Raw genomic sequence first — 21610 nt, 5'->3', positions numbered from 1 at the left:
GCATATTGCAAACTGAAACCAGTACATTCAGTACATTCTCATGGATTCTGCTGGTTGACCTTCCATTGCCCCTCCTCTACGCTGCAGGACTTTGTCATCTACCTGATGAGCGGCACCACCACCATCTTCGGCTGCTGCAGGGAGCACTGTAACGGAGAGGACGAGGAGAGGCTCAAGGTGGACATCCTCCTCTTTGCCCCGGACATTCTTCCCCGGCACTGTTGTGTCAGGCGCCTGGACTCTACCAACTCTTTCCCGGGGGACACCAAGCAGACTCTGACCCTGCTGAAGCCCCTCCACGGCGCCCCGGTCACCCGGAATGGTTTCCTCCTGAAGGAGCAGGTGGAGCTGACCCCTGGGGACCTCGTGGGTCTGGGCCGACACTACCTGTTCATGTTTAAAGACCCTACCGCCGCCCCAGGGGCCCCACAGACCCCTCTCTGGATGAAACAACTCTGCCCCGCCCATGACGGGGGAGTGGGAGTGTCATACTCCTGTCAATCATGTGGCTCCGCCCTCCCCATGAAATTGCCTAGGAAGCCAGCTCCTCCTCGGTGGAAGGACCCAGAGGGTGGAGAGGTATCTCTGAGCTATGAGTTGGAGCAGGAGGACAGGATCCTGCAGGAGATCCTGGTCATGGTGGACCCCAATGGGAATGAGGCCAAACTGACCCCTGCCTTCCTGCTGAGCCTGTCCATCCAACACTCAGCCACCACGTTCCAGCTGACACACTTCCGAAGGTTGCTGCTCCGCATAGCCAGTCAGATCCAGCTCACCATGTGGGTGAGTAAAACTATGCACCTCCACTATGCACAAAAACAATGGACTCTCTCCAGTCAAACGATTTACCTTTTATATCATCACTCCACAAATAAACCTTGAATCGTTCTGAATTAAACATACTGTGTGTCTCAAGGGTACTGTAAAGAAAGAAATGTAATCAATGGTGTCATCAGGATGGAATATCATTTAGATAGGCTTGCTGCTGGTTTGAAATTAATGTTGTCTTTATCTCTGTCCTCTTGCAGGAGAAGACAAAGGAGCTTGCTGTGATCCAACCAGAAAGGTGAGTAGCAGCCTCTCCAACCTCAATCACTCAGCCTTCCCCAGAGATGCTAACAATGAACAGCAAAGATGACAACAGGGTGAAGAACAGTGGCAACCTGCTGCCTCTGACACTAACACCCCTTTCACCTTTAGTGTTTGCTATGAGTCATATACAGACTGTATGTAGAGCCAGGAGTCTTAGAATATGATGCTACTGCCTTCCACTACATTCCAACAACAATGCTACTTGAATTTCTGGGAGGGATGTGTAGTACACAGATATGGCATTCTCTCATTGTCACATGTCCCAGTGACTTATCTTCACAGAATAAGAAGCTGAGGAGTCATGGTCTCTTGATGTTCATACTTCTCTATATGCCACCCATTGAAATGTATGAAGTCAAAATGATATCTCATGATGATTTAATGTTATGGAACATTATTGCAGGGCACTGTATTCCAAAGCTGTGCTTTGGCTGCCTGCTGAGAAAGGAGGAAGGATTTTTAAGAAAGAATGTTTCATTTTGTATTTCACTCAATTGCACATGGAAATCAAATGTAATGGTTGAAATTAGCATTCATTCCAAGGGATAGAGACATGCTGTAAAATATGAGTCACGCGCAAGCCACTTTTAGTGCCATTCACCCAGTACAGGGTATTTGTTGGCTGTTGGACTGAACTCAGACCTGTCTATATGTCTCCACTTGCAGGAGCTTCAGTGATGTCCAGCAGGAGCCAGAGGATGTGCAGCTGCTGAGCATAGAGGAGCTGATCCCAGGCCTGCGGCCGCTGGTGCTATGGATGGCCAACTCCATTCAGCTGCTGCACTTCATCCAGCATGACGTTCCCCAGCTGCTGCCCTGGAGGCAGGAGGAGGAGGAGGAGGAGGAGGGCTCAGAGCCGGAGTCAGAGATGTGGTCCACTAGGACTGCCAGTGAGGAGGCCATGACGGTCCTGGAGGAGGTCATCATGTTCACCTTCCAGCAGTCTGTCTATTACCTCACCAAGGTCAGTGCATAGTCACACATACTATAATCATACAATGTAGATGCCATTCCATTTGCTCCGTTCCAGACATTATTATGAGCCGTCCTCCCCTCACCAGCCTCCACTCATACACTCACCAATAGATGCCATGCATGCAACACGCACACAAACATAGACACGTGCCTCACACACACAATTAGCACACACACCGCACATGTACATAAATAATAACCTTGACTATTTGCTCCAGAAAACCTTGCACAGACCAAATAGAAAGCCATCTTTTGCCTGTGGACTACAGGAAGCAGGACTTGAGACCTTATGAACACCATTCTCCGTTTGCAGGTAGCATGCCAGACAATAAGCCATAATAAGCCAGGGGAAACGTGCACACGCTCTCTGGCTCTCTCAGTAAGGATAGGCGTGTGAGATAGTGTCGTCTTTTCCAGTGGAATAAAGGACTGCTTATCATCTTTTTAATATTCTGTAAATCCACTTCGAGGGTATTTCCAAAGTCTTTTGAAATGTTTATAGAGACCAACAAAAGGTCAAACCTGTTCAACAGTGAGCCCCAGGACGACACTCCCAGCCAGGGTTTACTGGAGTTTCCTATGTTTCGGCCCTATAACTAACTCTATGGCATTAACAGAGCACCATCACTGCCACAGTAACCAGTTACCACGGCGAAGGTGCCTGGCGATTACTGTTCCAGGATGGGAGGGAGCACCGACATGGGTGGGAACAGGGAACAGGATTGTATGTGCTGCTGTTGTTTTGTATGCTCCGAGACCACCTCTTCCTGTCCCTAGATTTCCGTTTCATGACAGAAACCATTGATAAAAGAAAGCTTACACATGCCTGTCAACTTTCCCTGTTGACAGGTACATTTACATTTTTACATGGTGAGGGGAAGGGCATTTTTCCCCCCAATAGTTACAGGCTCTAGTTAGACAGTCACCGCTGGAGCTCAGGGGAAAGCAGGCTTTGTTTTGGTGGTGGTTGGATGTGCAGTAGTCAGGGAAGCAGCTGTAGTCCGGTGGAGAAGCAGGGCAGAGTAGTGGCCTTTACCAAAAGTCTGTTTCCTGCTCAGGAACAGAGGGGCTGTCTTCACATTGACACACCACAAGGAGGGATGGGCGGGGTACTCACTGCACATTCTGGGGTCAAGTGAGAGACACAGGCCAAGTCTATACCTTAGATGAATTGTGACACTTTTTTGTGCCAGTATGACCCTATTTTTCTGTCAACAAACTACTCGAGCTCACACCCACAGCCATGTATGTTTTCTCAGACATGCTACCACTAGCTTCAAAATAAGGTTTTAACTTTGTTTATATTCTAAAACAGTTGGACTTTTAATGCTGTACTGGAGAATACGATCCCCAGTTCCCGTCATTCGACCAATCTCAGCTTAATAACTAACCAGCACCTGTAGCTCTGCAGAACTGGTCTCTAATCTATCTAGTGACCTGTGGTTGAAGGAATGTATGTATGGTCATTGGGATTTAACAGGCAGGTCTTTATGATCTTTCAGAGCCTCTGAAGGGTCTGTCTTAGTCATGATACGTGCCTGCTGACCTGGCTGGCTGAGGGGTGATGTCATGGACTAAAACAATGGCAGAGAGCTGTGTCAGAGGAGGGAGGAGGAGGGAAGAGGGGGAGAAGGGAGGAGGAGGAGGCCAGGATCTCTGCACTGTGACTCAAAGTATTTGTTACTTATTGAGTGCTCAATGGTCAGAACTTGGCTTCCTCTTGTTTGGGTCCTTCTCACTTTTGGTGGAAGCAAGAATGTGCCTGTTTAAAGTTTATTTTGTTGAAACATAGAACAAGGGTTTTGTTTATGTTAAACCTTTACCAGATTGTGGTCTGCCAGGGCCCTATATTGGTCAATGGTCATAGCAAAAAGAGTAGTGGAGCTGTACATGTTTCAGTGTCACCTCGTTTACCCTCTCCCCTTTCTACTCACCCAGAGCCTTGTGTCTGTCTGTCTGTCTGTCTGTCTGTCTGTCTGTCTGTCTGTCTGTCTGTCTGTCTGTCTGTCTGTCTGTCTGTCTGTCTGTCTGTCTGTCTGTCTGTCTGTCTGTCTGTCTGTCTGTCTGTCTGTCTGTCTGTCTGTCTGTCTGTCTGTCTGTCTGTCTGTCTGTCTGTCTGTCTGTCTGTCTGTCTGTCTGTCTGTCTGTCCATGCAGGAAAAGGGGGGTATGGGTGCTGCCATCCAGAAAGATAGATGACTCCTCATGGATTTAACCCATTTTAACATGGATATTGCCATTGAGGGCTTCCACAATTTTAAAGTAGTCAACTGGGTAGGAAGGAATCAGCCAATGAAGAAGAAGACAATGTGCTACTTTAAAATGGAGATAGCTTCAACTGAGCTGCCCATGCTGTCACCGACACTATAATGGCACAGATAAAAAGATGAGTCCTATGGGTGCTCCTTTACTCAGTCCATTGAATTTTCAAATCCCTCCCCGACCACCCGCCCATGCACAAAATGAGCAATACATCAGGGTTGTAACTCCAGCACAACTTTTCAAACAGGTTGCATTCTATCAGACAACCACTAACTGTTGGGTACTGAACTGTTGTTGGGAAACAGGTTTTCCTGCTCTGCTAAAGCCTTCCTCTACCTTGACCAGTATGTGGGTCGTTCCACGAAGTGAGTGCCTTTTGCGTCCCTTTGCTATTTAAAGTGGAAATTGTACACAAATATTCCCTTTAGTATAGAACACATGGAAAATTCAATAAATCTGATTTTTAATATGAATAAAGAATTCTGCATTTTGACATGTCCCTCTGTACATCCTCTGTGACTTTTAGGAAGATCTTAACCCACTTAACATCAACATTTATCAAAGTTTTCACCATCATTGGAAACGCTTAGTTATATTTCCTGAAGATCATCAAATCAAATTTTATTGGTCACATACACATCTTTAGCAGATGTTATTGTGGGTGTAGCGAAATGCTTGTGCTTCTAGTTCCGACAGTGCAGCAATATCTAACAAATAATATCTAACAATTTCACAACATATGCAACAATACACACAAATCTAAGTAAAGGAATGGAATTAAGAATATATAAATATATGGACGAGCAATGCCAGAGCAGCATAGACTAAAGATACAGTAGAATAGTAGAGAATACAGTATATACTGTACATATGAGATTAGTAATGCAAGATATGTAAACATTATTAAAGTGACTAGTGTTCCATTTATTAAAGTGGCCAATGATTTCAAGTCTATGTATGTAGGCAGCAGCTTCTAATGTGCTAGTGATGGCTATTTAACAGTCTGATGTCCTTGAGATAGAAGCTGTTTTTCAGTTTCTCGGTCCCAGCTTTGATGCACCTGTACTGACCTCGCTTTTTGGATGATAGCGGAGTGAACAGGCAGTGGCTCGGGTTGTTGATGTCCTTGATGATAATTTTTTTAATGATCTTTTTGGCCTTCATGTGATTAGTGATTCATTTTAAGCAAGTAGAAACCCCTCAGCCTTCCAGTCATTACGCTAACGCTAGTTGGCATTGGCTCACGAAACTACCACAAATTTCCTTCGTTTTGGACACAGAGACATAAAAATGGTATGCACAAGTTCATCTGACTCTAGGGGAGTAGATAAAGGGCCTCATTGCCAGTATCCTTTTAAGGTCAACCCTGTTACATGAACTGAACTCTCATTTAAAGATGGTGAAACTATTCCTTTTTCAAAGTGCAAATAAAAAGAAACTAACAGTCAAATCATAGTGTAAAAGCAGGTGAGCTGGTTGTAGTCTTTTTGGCAATTTTCTGGTGTTTTGTGGTGGAAAGCTGAGCGGGTCGAGCATAGACAGGCTAGATATGTTTTAAATATCTATATATTTTTTGTGAAGCTTGCGTTCAATTGCCCCTCCCTGTTTCATTGAACAAGCTTTGATTCCTCCTGTCACAAGGGGATTTATGGATGATTTCAGATGAAGTCTGAAGTGTTACCTTATTTGGCACTTAATAGGCACTTACTATAGTCAATTTTTTATTTAACCTCTTGAGTTGGAAAATATGTTTTTTTTAGAACATGTACTGTTTATGACAGAATGCTAAAAGTAGGTGAAATATAACATTTTTGTTTTTTCCAACAAGTTACACTACTCAACCAACCATGAGACAAAACACTCCAGGAGAAGTTGTAGGAGTTCATTCTCATGCCTATTACTCACTGGTCTTACCATTCCTTATTAGTCAACAGCATGGGCTATTATCAGCTAGTTTATGATACTTGGCATTTATTTATTATGGGAATTATCAGAGGCTGGAGGGGGCAGAGGGGGGTTGAGTCACTGGGAAACATTTGTGTTTCTGTCAGGAATGGCCAGTGGCACCAGTGTTATCAATGCGATTCCCAGGACTGTGTATGGTACACTGTTAACAATGGTGAGTGTCAAGACTGGACAGTCTAAGGCCCCTGGCTATCAGGCCCCTGGCTATTCCCCTTTGGAGGGGAAGTGTCTGTTTGGCTTTCTGTAACCCCTCCTCCTTGGGCTCTGACTGTTTTCTGATTGGCTCAGGGAGCTCTGGGTCAGTGGGCATAGCCCTGTTGACTAAGTCACTGATTCCACTGCAGTTTTACTGAATCTGTCAACAAATTTTTGCATGTTGATGAAGGTTTATTTTATAAAGAGTATGGCTGATAAAGTGAGAATTGCTGACAAAACGTGCCTTTTAAAGAGCAATATATAATGAGTGAGTGCAGTATACTTTCTGTATTAGTGGTACTGGGTACAGTAGCTGTGACTGTAAGGTTTCTTATCTCCCTCTCTCTCCTCAGAGAGGTGCTAGACTATGGTACAGTGAGGTAAAGTCTTGTAGCTGTGACTAACACCTCTAGCATGCCTCTCTCTGTCCTCAGAGTATGTACTCGGCACTGCCAGGCCTGCTGGATGGGAACCCGTTCTCGGAGAGCGGGCAGCTGCGTGTGTCCGAGGGCGTGAGCGGCATCCTGGATGTCCTGAAGGAGGCGCTGTCTCTGCTCAATGACTTCCAGGTGCACTCTGACATCAGCTCGCAGCTCTGCGCCTACCTCTTCTTCTTCACCAACGCATCCCTCTTCAACGCACTCATGGAGAGAGGTGAGACCTCCAACATGCTCTGTTTCTGACTCATGGGGTTTTGTAGGATCAAAGCTTAATATCCTCAAAGTCCTATCACAAGTATCCTCATAAAATACATACTGTATGTGTTAATGGGATACTTCGGGATTTGGACTTTCCCCAGAGTAAGATGAACTTGTGGATAGCATTTTTATGTTTCTGTGTCCACTATGAAGGACGTTAGAGGTAGTTTCGTGAGCCAATGCTAACTAGCATTAGTGCAATAACTGGAAGTCTATGGGTATCTGCTAGCATGTTGCATCTTATAGAAGTTTCATTATACTCAATAGCTATGATCGAAATTACATGAGCATGTCTGAGTGGTGTTTTGTTCTGCAGGCTCTGGAGGTGGGTTCTACCAGTGGTCTAGAGGGGTCCAGATCAGGGCCAACCTGGACCTGCTGATGGACTGGATACAGGGGATGGGCCTAGGGGACCTGGCTGTGGAGTTCTTCCAGAAGCTCTCTGCTGCTGTCAATCTGCTGGCAACGCCCAAGGAGAACCTACTACAGGTCAGAGGGCACTTCCTTTATTTTCACTTCCTGTTTTGGTTTGGTCTGCTGAGTCAGAGCACTAAATAACACTGTAGCCAAGATGTCCAAAGCAGTCTGAATATATAGTGTATCAAAATGGTATTTTACAGTGTATTAGACTGTACATCACCAAGTGTCTCAGTTCATTATTGGTACACTAATCTCTGTTAACGCCAAAAGAAAAATCATTATTAATTTGGTCAACTGCGTGATTTACTTCTGGGTCTTTACGTGTTAGGAATTGTGAGTTCCGGCAGTTTGCAAAGTCCCTACCCTCGCAAAAAGAAACTCTTATCCAAAGCCCCCTCCCCCCTTCCAATCTGTGTGGGCCACGCGTGAATCACTTGTAGCCAAGCAGTTTAAGCCCCGCCTTCGTTCAATCCTGATACGTCCATATAACCAGTGACGAAAACCCAAGGACTGAAACTACTGCAGTTCGTTATCACAGGGATCCCATTCAGTCCCGGCAGATTCTCGGGTCTACATGCAGAATCTGCCCACGGGAGATTATTGGCATACCGAACATGCCTCGAGTGGGAAACCTTTGGGAAGTATTTAGGAAACATTGAAAACATTCATGAATCATCACTGAAACTCTGTTTCCCTACATTTCGTTGCTAACTAGGTTTTACTCTTAGAAATGCATGTTGTCTTTGATGGAGGTGATACTGTTGAAGTAGTTATAAGATAATAACATTGCGAGTATAGTTTGAATGGGCCATTGTGGGGTGAGAGATGTTGTTTGTTGTGGGAAAAGGTGTGTGTACATAGACTGTTGGTTTTATACCTCTATAGCACCTTACTAAACATTCCCCTGCCCTGGCCAGTTATCAGATCTGGAAAAATACTGCAGGCTTCAAGTACGGTAGTACGATACACACTTCTGATGTTATGAGAACAGTTAGACTAAGTATGGTCTTAACACTATCGGTGTGATGACAACATCCAGATGTAATTGTAAAGCAATGAAGCAATGGGGTGTTAATGACAACATTTTCGTCCACCATAGCAATTCTGAATGTATCCATTGTAGACCACAGGTGTTTTACAAGGTATGGAACAGATTGACAATGTTAGAGAGCTGAAAGCTTATTTTCACTGACGGATGTCAGCTGAGTGGAACTCACACGTGCCACCACATGACATCATTAAAAAAGCTTGGCAGAGCTGTGGGAAAAGAATGCTTGGAAACAATTTAATTTTTTCCACCAAATTGTACTCTACATCTCATATTATGCAATGACTTCTCATCTATTGATGAAGAAAATACACATTTTGCCAAGATAGGCAGTCCTTGCACCAAGAACTTAAACAAATAGACATAATAATAATTCATAATTAGGTGGGTGCTTATATTTATCCTGTTTCACACATGTACAAGTGTGTATTATACACGTGTGAATTGGAAATGTGTTTTTTTGCATATTCCAGCTCCCCCTGAGACATCCTTGGACAGTGGGGTAATGGCCAGGTTCACTGTATGTATGTTTAAATCCCATGTTGTTGATGCTGTGGCTTTAAACTGCGTGCCACAGAGTAGTTAATCCTTCCTTAAGCATGCCATTCTCTCTGTAATCCACTGAAAGGAGGATCCTGTTTACTGGGGGGAAGTTGAGCCTTGACAAATCTGGTGGTGGTTCAGTTAGTTAACACTGTGAGCTAGTTAGAGACATAAAAACAGAGACCACCACATAGAACCACCCAGCTAAGGGGCTCCCGTGTGGCGCAGCGGTCCAAGGCACTGCATCTCAGTGCAAGAGGCATCACTACAGTCCCTGGTTCGATTCCAGGCTGTATCACATGCGGCCGTGATTGGGAGTCCCATAGGGCGGCGCACAATTGGCCCAGCGTCATCCGTAGGCCGTCAATGTAAATAAGAATTTGTTCTTAACTGACTTGCCTAGTTAAATAAAGTTTAAATAAAAAAATAAAACAAATAAGGGGAGAAACAAATGTTAAACACACACACACACATATCCTGCTTCTGGTCATGTTTATGACACCTGAAAAGATAAGGGAGATAGGGAAAACCTGTTGCCAGTCTGTGTGTGACACAAGTCTGGCTTTAGAGTGACCTCTGCCGTGACATGCCCACACTACTGTATGTCTCATCCTATGAATGTACAGGGGCTGCAGGAAGGCTGTGGACACGTCATGTTCTTGTAATGTTCTCCCGGGTTAGTACATGAGAGAATCACCTCCTACTCATCCCAATTACAGCACTGTTGTTGTTGTGGATAGTTGTGGGTTTTATCTTAAAACCACAGTTTGCACAGCCCTAAAGCATCAAATTCAGTCAGAAAGTTGTATTTTCTCCTGCAGCTGCCCTCATATTTAATTTAGATCCAGTTTATAGTTTCTTGATCTGATTTTATTTTGATGGAACTCATTCACCAGGATTGGAGAAAGGAGCTTGCTGAGACTCAGTGCAACCAGACTGACAGTGTAGCATTTCACTCTTCAATCCACAGCCATAAGGGGCTAATACAGTATGAGACAACACCTGTTCTCAATATCTAACCAGAAGGCAACCATGGTAACAGCCCCAAAACAGCTCCCCAGTAGTAGAACCAGTCTCCCCTCAGTCAAAGGCTGCCTCTCTCCTCTATTCCTGGGGACTGTTGCTAGGAGGCTGGTGGTTTTGTTTATGAATCACTCCCATGGCACGAGGTCAGATGTTGTGGTTGGTAAAACGGAGCGCACACCCTTGTCATATTCTCAGTTTTCCATCTGGAGTTCTGGGCTTGAGGGAGTGAGGGACATAGTACATTACCAGTGATGTGGCATGGTTTTGTTATGGCTGAGCTCTCTCAGTCTCCAGTAATTACTGATGATACAAAGTTAGGAAGATTATGTCATTGATGCCATAATGTTATGCCACTTATGACTGGGATACACCAAGTCAAATGGTAGATATAGAAAATATAGACTTAAAATAATGTAAAAAATAGGTCACTATTGCTTATAAACATTCCCATAACTCCTCCTTCTGGCCAGCCTCTGTGCTGTCATGCGACAAAGAGGGTGTGCTCATTGGAGGAATGAAGGGATACAAGGCTGGGGTAAATATGGTCTGATATATTCTACACTATGCCTGTCAGCATACCAATAACACCTCTATGCCAATGATGTCATCTTGAAATGATTCACCTATGTCTTTCTGGTTAGTTACTGAGTCATTAAAACACCTCAGCTCTCCAAGGTGTGTCTGAGTGAATGAGGAAATAGTTGAAGGTTAAGTCTCTTGTGTGTTTATTCCCACTAACCAGAGAGAGGTCAACTGAGGATAACAAACACCTGCTTGTTCATAGTCATATAACACATACAGGAATCTAGACGCTGTAATTAGCACATCTTCTGATGACATCTGACGCTTGACGTTTATGACTCATCAATGTTTAGTCATATAGATGGAAAATGTGACATTCAGGAACATTGACTTCCACAATCAAGCATTTGAACATTTCTCCATTCTGTGTGTGTGTGTGTGTGTGTGTGTGTGTGTGTGTGTGTGTGTGTGTGTGTGTGTGTGTGTGTGTGTGTGTGTGTGTGTGTGTGTGTGTGTGTGTGTGTGTGTGTGTTGATTTTATTATTACTACAGACACTGACAGAGGTTGGCATGACAAGTATTACTTACAGTCCTAGATTTATTTTCCTAATGAATTCATCACCACATAATCTGTCATTGGAATGACACAAATTTACAATTACAGTACTTGGACAGATTTGTGGTTTGAAATATTTTGTACACGAATAGCTTTGTGTGGAAATAACCACACTGAGGAAGTGCTACCCTGTCATTTTTAGTTTCCCTAACAACAATGACATCAAACAGCTCTGCCAGCTCTTTCATTTAAATTATGCTATGTTTACTCTTTTGTGAAATATGCAATCATATTCCTTGTATCATGGTCCTTGTGCCTGTACATTGATATTCTTGTAACGTGTGAGTGTACATATGTGTGCGTGTGTGTGTGTGTGTGTTTCAGGCATCATGGAGCTCTCTGAGGACTGAGTTCATGCCTCTGAACCCAGCCCAACTGCACCACATGCTGAGGGAGTATAACCCAGGCAGGGCCTGTCCTGCAGACTGGAACCCCTCGCCAGACGAGGCAGAGGCTGCCCTCAGGACCAGTGAGTGGAACACAGATACAGCAGAGTCACGGCGGGAAGACAAACAGACACACAGACACGTTCACATGTATAAACCATATTTTGAAACAAACACACGTGTTTCTTGGACACAAACAAATCAAATTCACATAGCCTATGTAGTCTGTACTCTTGTGTCCACACACTCACTCTGCCAAGATTCGATCAGATCAGACTGTCGCCCATGCCCTGATAGGGTTACACGGAACCCAAACCTCGTGCACCATCGTGCATACATTTATTTTGTCCCCCTACACCAAACACGATCACGACAGGTTACAGCAGGTTAAAATATCAAAACAAACTCTGAACCAATTACATTAATTTGGGGACAGGTCGAAAAGCATTAAATATTTATGGCAATTTAGCTAGTTAGCTTGCACTTGCTAGCTAATTTGTCCTATTTAGCTAGCTTGCTGTTGCTAGCTAATTTGTCCTGGGATATAAACATTGAGTTGTTATTTTACCAGAAATGCACAAGGTCCTCTACTCCGACAATTAATCCACACATAAAATGGTCAACCGAATCGTTTCTAGTCATCTCTCCTCCTTCCAGGCTTTTTCATCTTTGATCTTATATGGTGATTGGCATCTAAACTTTCATAGTATTACCACGACGACGAGCAACACAGTTCGTCTTTCAATCATCGACGTGGGTATAACCAATGAGGAGATGGCACGTGGGTACCTGCTTCTACAAACCAATGAGGAGATGGGAGAGGCAGGACTTCAGCACGATCTGCGTCAGAAATAGAAAGGACTTCTATTTTAGCCCTTGGCAACGCAGACGCTCGTTGACGTGTGCGAGCAGTGTGGGTGCAATAATTGAATAACATAGATTTCTATATTTATTTTGCAACGCGACGCGAGCGGTGTAGTCAGGGTATTAGTAACTAGAGGCTTATTCCCTGTTGTGTCTGAGAGTGGCTGAGTGTGTTCCCCAGAGTAATCCTGTCTGCCTGTCCCAGTCTAACTCTAAATTGGAGCATGGGTACAGGGGGGAGGTTAGAGAGGAGAACCCTGTCCAGCACAATCAGTCTCACCACAGAGTTAACTTTCAAATCCACCCCTCTCAAAATAGGACTTGGTACCTGTCTCCCCTCTCTGTCCCCTGTCACCTCACCTGTTCTGTGTGAATGGCCCAACTTCCGCTGGCACCACCTGGGGGGAACTTTATCTTGTCCTAGAGGCCATGACTGTCTTTCTTTAACTGGAGAATCTAAAGGATTAACCTACAAATCAAATGTAATTAAGTCAATGAAGTAAAAGGAAATAACAAGTATAAATAATGTAGTGTACACCGTGAGAAAGCTCTTCTAGAGCTTCTGTTGTAATCTTTTCTGAGTCACGTCTTCTGTCTTTAATGATGTCCTGTATTTCCCTCCTCCTCTAGCTGACATCCTGGAGAGTTTCGACAACCACCCTCCCCTTATCCTGCCTAGCAACACCTTCCACCTGGAGTTGGGTAAACCAATCACGGAGCCCGCTCTGTTTGAGCAGCTCGGCCGTCTGCAGGACTTCATCCGTAGTCTCCCCCCCAGTCAAACAACACAGCAGGTAACCACCTATCTGACCTTCTGACTCTGTGTACCCATATTCTACAAATATACAATCTAATGAGAGGCCAGTGGCAGCCCTGGACTGGTGGTGCTCAGTAAATGAGACATTTTAACTTTGATGTTTTTCCATCTCTGTTTTATTGACTTTCTCCCTCCCTTCAGGCACTCAGCGGGACAGCTACAGACGCCAAGTCTGCGACCTCGTGCTCCTCGCCCTCTGTCACAGTGGTGGTCCCTGACCCAGTTCCCTGCCCCTCGCTCAGGGCAGAGGTGGACTCTTTGAGCCCTGCGGCGCCCCCTCAGGCCCGGTGGTCTCATGGTGACATAAGCTGCTGCCTGGCAGAGGCAGAGCTGACCCACAAGCTGAAGAGTCTGGAGCTGCAGAACGCCCTACCTAGGAGTGGCCAGGCTGACCTGGGATGCCACAAGAGCCTGGCTCTGGACCCCTCCTGCCTGCTGACGCCCCCCAACACCCCCCAGGGCATGGAGCTGTCTCAGTCTGAGCTGGAGGCAGACCTGCAGGAGGGAGCAGCACGGCAGCACAGGAAAGGTAACACAGAGGGCTATGGCATACAGTCGGGCTACCTACAGAGCATCCAGTTGCAATACAAACAACTCTGAAAGATAGAAAAGAAGCATAAAAAGCCATGTGTCAGCTGAAGTGTGTTATTGACCAATCATAACAGAGGATTGATGATGCTGTAATAGTGGGGGACACATACTGTACATAGTAATCCTAAAAGAAACTGATCCTGTCTCAATCACCTTGGATGAACTACGAAGACAAAGAATAACAGAGGATCCCTTCATGGCCTTTCCCTCCCTCTGCGGGTTTTACTGTGATGTAAAACTCCTGTCACAGCAAATACAGCCACGTCGGCTCACACTGTGGCTCATGTACCTAACCCCTGGAGGTAGGTCGCTAGTGCCTCCCCCGTAATATCAACCCACCAATGATTGACAGGCTCCATTAAAGGAAGAATTTGTCTGCTTGACCCGGGAGACCCTGGTGCATATTTGTCCCCAGTGGCTTCAGGTTGACACAAGGTGCTTGATATGACGGGAGGAGGAGGAGGAAAGCCCTCATCCTCTCTTCATCTCTTCAACTCTATTGACTTTGGACAGAAACTACAGGTCATTGTAGGAATAAAGAGCTGTTCTGGCTGTGTAAAGGTCGTGTTCTCCCTGTAGGGTGAATTCCATGTGTAGAGGAAAGGCCATTTCCTCCTCAGGCCTATTGTTTTCTGAAGCTCTGCTCATGAGGTCATCTGTAGGAGTGGATGGGAGGGGAAAGTGAGTGGACTGCTCTCTGGTTCTGATTTATTCTGTGGTGGAGGAGGTGAGCTGAGAAAGGGGAGGAAAGGACTAAACATCTTATTCCATAACTGGAAGGGAAACTTGCAGGGTTAACTTCCAGGGATAACAATGACGTCTATCTCCCTAAAGCAGGTCAGCTTTCTCTAGCGATGTCTCAAACAATGTGTAAGATTCTAACACTTTTATATAAGTCCTATACCAGCCATACTCAACAGGCGGACCGCGGTCCGGATCAAGTTCCTCTTGTTATGTCATTCACTGACATTCCTTAGAGAGCTATTTATAACCTGTCAGAAATGTTCAGTGAATTACTACTAGCCCATGTTAGCTAGATGGGTAAATTAGACTAACCAGCTATCTAAATCTTGTAGTTATCATGGCCAGATTACGTGCCCAGGGGCCTCAACACCAGCGGCCCGCATTGATTTTGTTCAGTTACTCGGGTATCATATGAACACACAGAAATGTCAACAATGTGTAGAATATCAAGAAATTAGCTTAAAACGTCAAAATGCATAGAATTTCAGGAAATTACGTTTAAACTGACAACATTTTCTCTCAGCCAGCAATATGGCTGTGTACAATTTAAACAGTTTGAGGTCACATGGGTTGGGAGGTGGGGGTTTGTTACTATGCCGATTAATGACAATACCTCTCCGGACCTTTGCCACCTAGGAAATGTGTGTGACCGCCGGACATTCTCAAATAGTAGTCTAGTACGCCTGTCCTATACAGTACATTGACTTTTCTCAAGGGATACAATCGTTGAGTCAAACACCTAGCAAAAGAGAGTGAGTCTATTTATTTTTTATTTATTTTATTTCACCTTTATTTAACCAGGTTGGCAAGTTGAGAACAAGTTCTCATTTACAACTGCGACCTGGCCAAGATAAAGCAAAGCAGTGTGACACAGACAACAACACAGAGTTACACCTGGAGTAAACAAACAAGCCAATAACACAATAAACAAGTCAATGATACAGTAGAAAAAAGAAAGTCTATATGCAGTGTGTGCAAAAGGCATGAGGAGGTAGGCAATAAATAGGCCATAGGAGCAAATAATTACAATTTAGCAGATTAACACTGGAGTGATAAATGAGCATATGAAGATGTGCTTGTAGAGATACTGGTGTGCAAAAAATAGCAGAAAAGTAAATAAAATAAAAACAGTAAGGGGATGAGGTAGGTAGATAGGGTGGGCAATGTACAGATGGGCTATGTACAGCTGCAGCGATCGGTTAGCTGCTCAGATAGCTGATGTTTAAAGTTGGTGAGGGAAATAAAAGTCTCCAACTTCAGCGATTTTTGCAATTCGTTCCAGTCACTGGCAGCAGAGAACTGGAATGAAAGGCGGCCAAATGAGGTGTTGGCTTTGGGGATGATCAGTGAGATATACCTGCTGGAACGTGTGCTACGGGTGAGTGTTGTTATCGTGACCAGTGAACTGAGATAAGGTGGAGCTTTACCAAGCATAGTCTTATAGATGACCTGGAGCCAGTGGGTCTGGCGACAAATATGTAGCGAGGGCCAGCCGACTAGAACATACAGGTCGCAGTGGTGGGTGTTATAAGGTGATTTGGTAACAAAAAACGGATGGCACTGTGATAGACTGCATCCAGTTTGCTGAGTAGAGTATTGGAAGCTATTTTGTAGATGACATCGCCGAAGTCGAGGATCGGTAGGATATTCAGTTTTACTAGGGTAAGTTTGGCGGCATGAGTGAAGGAGGCTTTGCTGCGAAATAGAAAGCCGATTCTAGATTTGATTTTGGATTGGAGATGTTTAATATGAGTCTGGAAGGAGAGTTTACAGTCTAGCCAGACACCTAGGTATTTGTAGTGGTCCACATATTCTAGGTCGGAACCGTCCAGGGTGGTGATGCTAGTCTGGTGGGCGGGTGCGGGCAGCGAACGGTTGAAAAGCATGCATTTAGTTTTACTAGTGTTTAAGAGCAGTTGGAGGCCACGGAAGGAGTGTTGTATGGCATTGAAGCTCGTTTGGAGGTTAGTTAGCACAGTGTCCAAGGAAGGGCCAGAAGTATACAGAATGGTGTCGTCTGCGTAGAGATGGATCAGGGAATCGCCCGCAGCAAGAGCGACATCATTGATATATACAGAGAAAATAGTCGGCCTGAGAATTAAACCCTGTGGTACCCCCATAGAGACTGCCAGAGGTCCGGACAACAGGCCCTCCAATTTGACACAGTGAACTCTGTCTGCAAAGTAGTTGGTGAACCAGGCGAGGCAGTTGTTAGAAAAACCAAGGCTATTGAGTCTGCCGATAAGAATACGGTGATTGACAGAGTCGAAACACTTGGCCAGGTCGATGAAGACGGCTGCACAGTACTGTCTTTTATCGATGGCGGTTATGATATTGTTTAATACCTTGAGCGTGGCTGAGGTGCACCCGTGACCGGCTCGGAAACCGGATTGCACAGCGGAGATGGTACGTTGGGATTCGAAATGGTCAGTGATCTGTTTATTAACTTGGCTTTCGAAGACTTTGGATAGGCAGGGCAGGATGGAAATAGTTCTGTAACAGTTTGGGTCTAGGGTGTCACCCCCTTTGAAGAGGGGGATGACCGCGGCAGCTTTCCAATCTTTAGGGATCTCGGACGATACGAAAGAGAGGTTGAACAGACTATAAGTTTGATGCCACTTTATCTAAAACATTGTGAGAATCCTGAATGTTTCTGATTTCAGATACCACAGTCCCAGGTCATATCCAAACAACAGGTTAGATAATAAAAGCCAGTTAGTCCAGTAGAATCTAATAGCAGTCCATGGCCTTTCCTGTTGATTAACACCAGCTAGTTCCCTCATCTCTTAATCAGAGACAAACGCTCTGTGTAACATTTCACTGTGTGTAAGTGCTTACCGCATGCTTAAAGCTCCCTGATCCTCTGTGTGGTTGTGTGTAAATAGGGCTTTACTAAAGCTTCCATTTTGTTGATCATAATCAGAACTCATTACGATCAATGGCCCTTGTCTTTATATGGGCTCTATGGTTTAATAGTTTGTCATAAACCTAAGATATTGTTATGAAAATGATGTACTATTGAACATTACCCACTTTCACATAAATATTCTCTAATCATGTCATTTCCCTGGTTATGACATTGGCCATAGCTTCCCACCATGTATTACTGTGGCCTCCCAGTCCCATAGAGTGCTCCTGCTCTCTGCTCAACCTCGGTGGTTTTGGGTGCTAACGGTAATTTACCGCTATTTTGGTAGCATTGCTAATCCTTTCATCTGTACCAAGAATTACAGAGAGGTGGTGATGTCAGGAGAGAAAAGATCAGTGGCTGACCCGTCATGGGAATTTACAGTTGGGTTGGTGCGTGGAATCTTAATCGGGACAGGCATTGTCCAGAGCAGGTCCTGCATGGGGGAGACCAGGGGAGAGCAGGGGGAGACCAGGGGGAGACTAGGGGAGAGCAGGGTAGACCAGGGGGAGACTAGGGGAGAGCAGGGTAGACCAGGGGGAGACTAGGGGAGAGCAGGGTAGACCAGGGGGAGACTAGGGGAGAGCAGGGTAGACCAGGGGGAGACTAGGGGAGAGCAGGGTAGACCAGGGGGAGAGCAGTGGGAGACCAGAGGAGAGCAGGGGGAGAGCAGGGAAGAGCAGTGGGAGAGCAGGGGGACACCAGGGGAGGGGTGAGAGTGTAGGGCATGCTGGTGATACTGTTGCTGGTGGCTAGGTTGTTGTGACAGGATAAATACACCACAGACAGAGAGCACTGGACCAACCTGAGGAAGAGCTTTCCCAAGGCCCCAAAGCTTTACATGTAGAGCTTGTTCTCAGTGGGGTTCTGTATGGTTCTCATTACAACGCATTTAGTGGACTCCCCACAGTTTTATAGCACTCAGACTTGACATGATTTTTATATGGAGTCCAAACGCAACATCTGTGTTCAATATCAGTGGTAGTTATATGTATGTTGAGGAGGCCAAACCAACTGCGTGTCCCTCTGGAGCAGCTCAGTGGAACCTCCAGTCTTTGATCCATATATATTCCTATTGGTAGAAATAATAATCCTTATAACACTAATGCCTCTGGACTTCAAAACAAGCCCAGTATTGTGAACTTCTCTTTCATATGACTAGACAGACAGACAGACAGACAGACAGACAGACAGACAGACAGACAGACAGACAGACAGACAGACAGACAGACAGACAGACAGACAGACAGACAGACAGACAGACAGACAGACAGACAGACAGACAGACAGACAGACAGACAGACAGAGACCCCTAGAAGGTACTGTAGAGGGGTTTCAAAGGGGAACCCGACACTACTTTCATGTTTTCTCCTGAAGTAAACCCTGTCTCAAATTGTCACAGGGATATGATTTCTTTATAATTTCATTAAAAGGACCACAATAACAGGAAAAGTAGATTTTTAAACAGAGTTAAGGTGGGATTGGATACTGTGTCTAATGTGGGTTTTTCTTGTGTGTCTCCTCAGCAGGCAGCTGCCCAAGGGACTATTCTGAGAGAAGGAATGGGAATGTGGAGGAAGATAATGTGGAGGAAGAGGAGGAGAAAGAGAGGGATGAAGTGTTTACTGTGGAGCTAGACAGAGGACCTCATGGTCTAGGCCTGGCTCTGGTGGATGGAATGGTGGGTGAAATCCTTGTCTTGTTGTCTTTATTCCTCCACCTCCTCCTTTGTTTATCTCCTTCACCCAAGTCTCATCTGGCTTTTTGTTTCTCTACCTCCCTTTCTTATTTTTCATCTCTCTGCATGGGGAAATCAATGAAACTTGAAAAAGCTCTAACATTCTGTCTGTGCCTGTTACGTACCTCCTAGTAGGAGGGAGGTGCAGGAATCAGGAGCAGGAGAGCAATGAAGTCCCAGTGGCACAATCATTTATAAAAGGAGTCCCAACTCAACAACAACATGGGGGGAAACACGCTCAAACGAAGTCGCCACACACAGGGAAAGTAACGCAACACACGGAGGAGAAACCTCTACTCCTAAACATATATCTAAACGGTACAACTACCGAGTGAAAAGAAAACCCTGTGGTGCAGACACGCACCCCTAACAAAGTAACACATACAAACAATCCCGCACAAAGACTAGCAGGCAGCGTAGGTAATAAACCCACCGAAATCAACTAAATGAAACACAGGTGTGACAAAACAGACAGACACAAACGAAAAGGAAAAATGGATCGGTGGCAGCTAGTAGGCCGGCAACGACGACTGCCGAGCACCGCCCGAGCAGGGAGAGGAGCCACCTTCGGTGGAAGTCGTGACAGGCCTCGAGGACGACCCGGAGGACGAGGCGCAGGGCGATCCGGATGGAGGCAGTGAAACTCACTCAGCAGAGATGGGTCCAAGATGTCCTCCTCCGGTACCCAGCATCTCTCCTCCGGACCGTACCCCTCCCAATCCACGAGGTACTGCAGGCCCCTCACCCGACGCCTGGAATCCAGTATGGATCGCACTGCATATGCCGGGGCCCCCTCGATGTCCAGGGGGGGCGGAGGGACCTTCCGCACCTCAGCTTCTTGAAGCGGACCAGCTACCACTGACCTGAGGAGAGACACATGAAACGGGGGGTTAATACGGTAATAAGGGGGAGCTGTAACCTATAACACACCTCGTTTATTCTCCTCAGGACTTTAAATGGCCCCACAAACCGTGGACCCAGCTTCTGGTAGGGCAGGCGGAGGGGCAGGTTTCGGGTCGAGAGCCAGACCCAATCCCCTGGTGCGAACACCGGGGCCTCACTGCGGTGGCGGTCAGCGCTCGCTTTCTGCCACACTTCGGCCAGTTTCAGGTGCCTGTGGACGGCCTCCCAGGTCTCCCTCGAGCGCTTCACCCAATCCTCCACCACAGGAGCCTCGGTCTGGCTCGGATGCCATGGTACCAGGACCGGCTGATACCCCAACATGCACTGAAAGGGCGAAAGGTTCGTTGAGGAGTGGCGGAGCGTGTTCTGGGCCATCTCCGCCCATGGAACGTACCTCGCCCACTCCCCTGGCCGGTCCTGGCAATACAACCGCAGAAACCTACCTACATCCTGGTTTACTCTTTCCACCTGTCCATTACTCTCGGGGTGAAAACCAGAGGTCAGGCTGACCGAGACCCCCAGACGCTCCATGAACGCCCTCCAAACCCGGGACGTGAACAGGGGACCCTGAGGACAGAGTCCTCAAGCGACAAAATGCTCTGTCCGCCTCAGCTGACCACCGCAGACGCACCTCCTTCAGCAGTGAGGTAATGGGAGCAGCCACCTGCCCAAAACCCCGGATAAATCTCCGGTAGTAATTGGCAAACCCTAAAAACCGCTGCACCTCTTTTACCGTGATGGGAGTCGGCCAATTACGCACTGCTGCAATGCGGTCACACTCTATCACCAACCCTGATGTGGAAATGCGATACCCCAGGAAGGAGACGGACTGTTGGAAGAACACGCATTTCTCAGCCTTGACGTATAGGTCATGCTCCAACAGTCGCCCAAGTACGCTGCGCACCAGAGACACATGCGCAGCGCGTGTGGCGGAATATATCAGAATGTCATCGATATAAGCCACCACACCCTGCCCGTGCAGGTCCCTGAGAATCTCAGCTACAAAGGATTGGAAGACGGCTGGAGCATTCTTCAATCCATACTGCATGACGAGGTACTCATAATGGCCAGATGTGGTACTAAACGCTGTCTTCCACTCATCTCCCTCCCGGATACGCACCAAGTTATACGTGCTCCTGAGATCCAGTTTTGTGAAGAAGCGTGCTCCGTGAAATGACTCAGTCGCCGTAGCGATGAGAGGTAGCGGGTAACTGTATCCCACCGTAATAGAATTTAGACCTCTATAGTCAATGCACAGACTCAGACCTCCCTCCTTCTTCACAAAAAAGAAACTCGAG

General features: G+C 46.0%; 1 protein-coding gene across 3 annotated transcripts in view; it reads left to right on the top strand.

Annotated features, from left to right (window-relative positions):
- The window catches only part of LOC106601496 (ras-associating and dilute domain-containing protein), a 34479-nt gene that overhangs the window by 7651 nt on the left and 5218 nt on the right, over nucleotides 1-21610 (top strand). For 2 of the 3 annotated variants that reach the window (XM_014193722.2, XM_045715253.1), the window contains 9 exons: nucleotides 88-783; nucleotides 1029-1066; nucleotides 1759-2056; nucleotides 6923-7142; nucleotides 7503-7675; nucleotides 11686-11830; nucleotides 13242-13405; nucleotides 13570-13957; nucleotides 19198-19352. In XM_014193722.2, coding sequence (XP_014049197.2) covers nucleotides 88-783; nucleotides 1029-1066; nucleotides 1759-2056; nucleotides 6923-7142; nucleotides 7503-7675; nucleotides 11686-11830; nucleotides 13242-13405; nucleotides 13570-13957; nucleotides 19198-19352 — 2277 coding nt within the window. The remainder of the gene's footprint in view (nucleotides 1-87; nucleotides 784-1028; nucleotides 1067-1758; nucleotides 2057-6922; nucleotides 7143-7502; nucleotides 7676-11685; nucleotides 11831-13241; nucleotides 13406-13569; nucleotides 13958-19197; nucleotides 19353-21610) is intronic. The other variant, XM_045715254.1, reaches the window with a different exon arrangement.

Source organism: Salmo salar, chromosome ssa03, assembly GCF_905237065.1.
Source record: "Salmo salar chromosome ssa03, Ssal_v3.1, whole genome shotgun sequence".
Lineage (NCBI taxonomy): Eukaryota > Metazoa > Chordata > Actinopteri > Salmoniformes > Salmonidae > Salmo > Salmo salar.
Note: the sequence above shows the minus strand (reverse complement) of the source record. Positions and strands in the feature narration are given on the sequence as shown.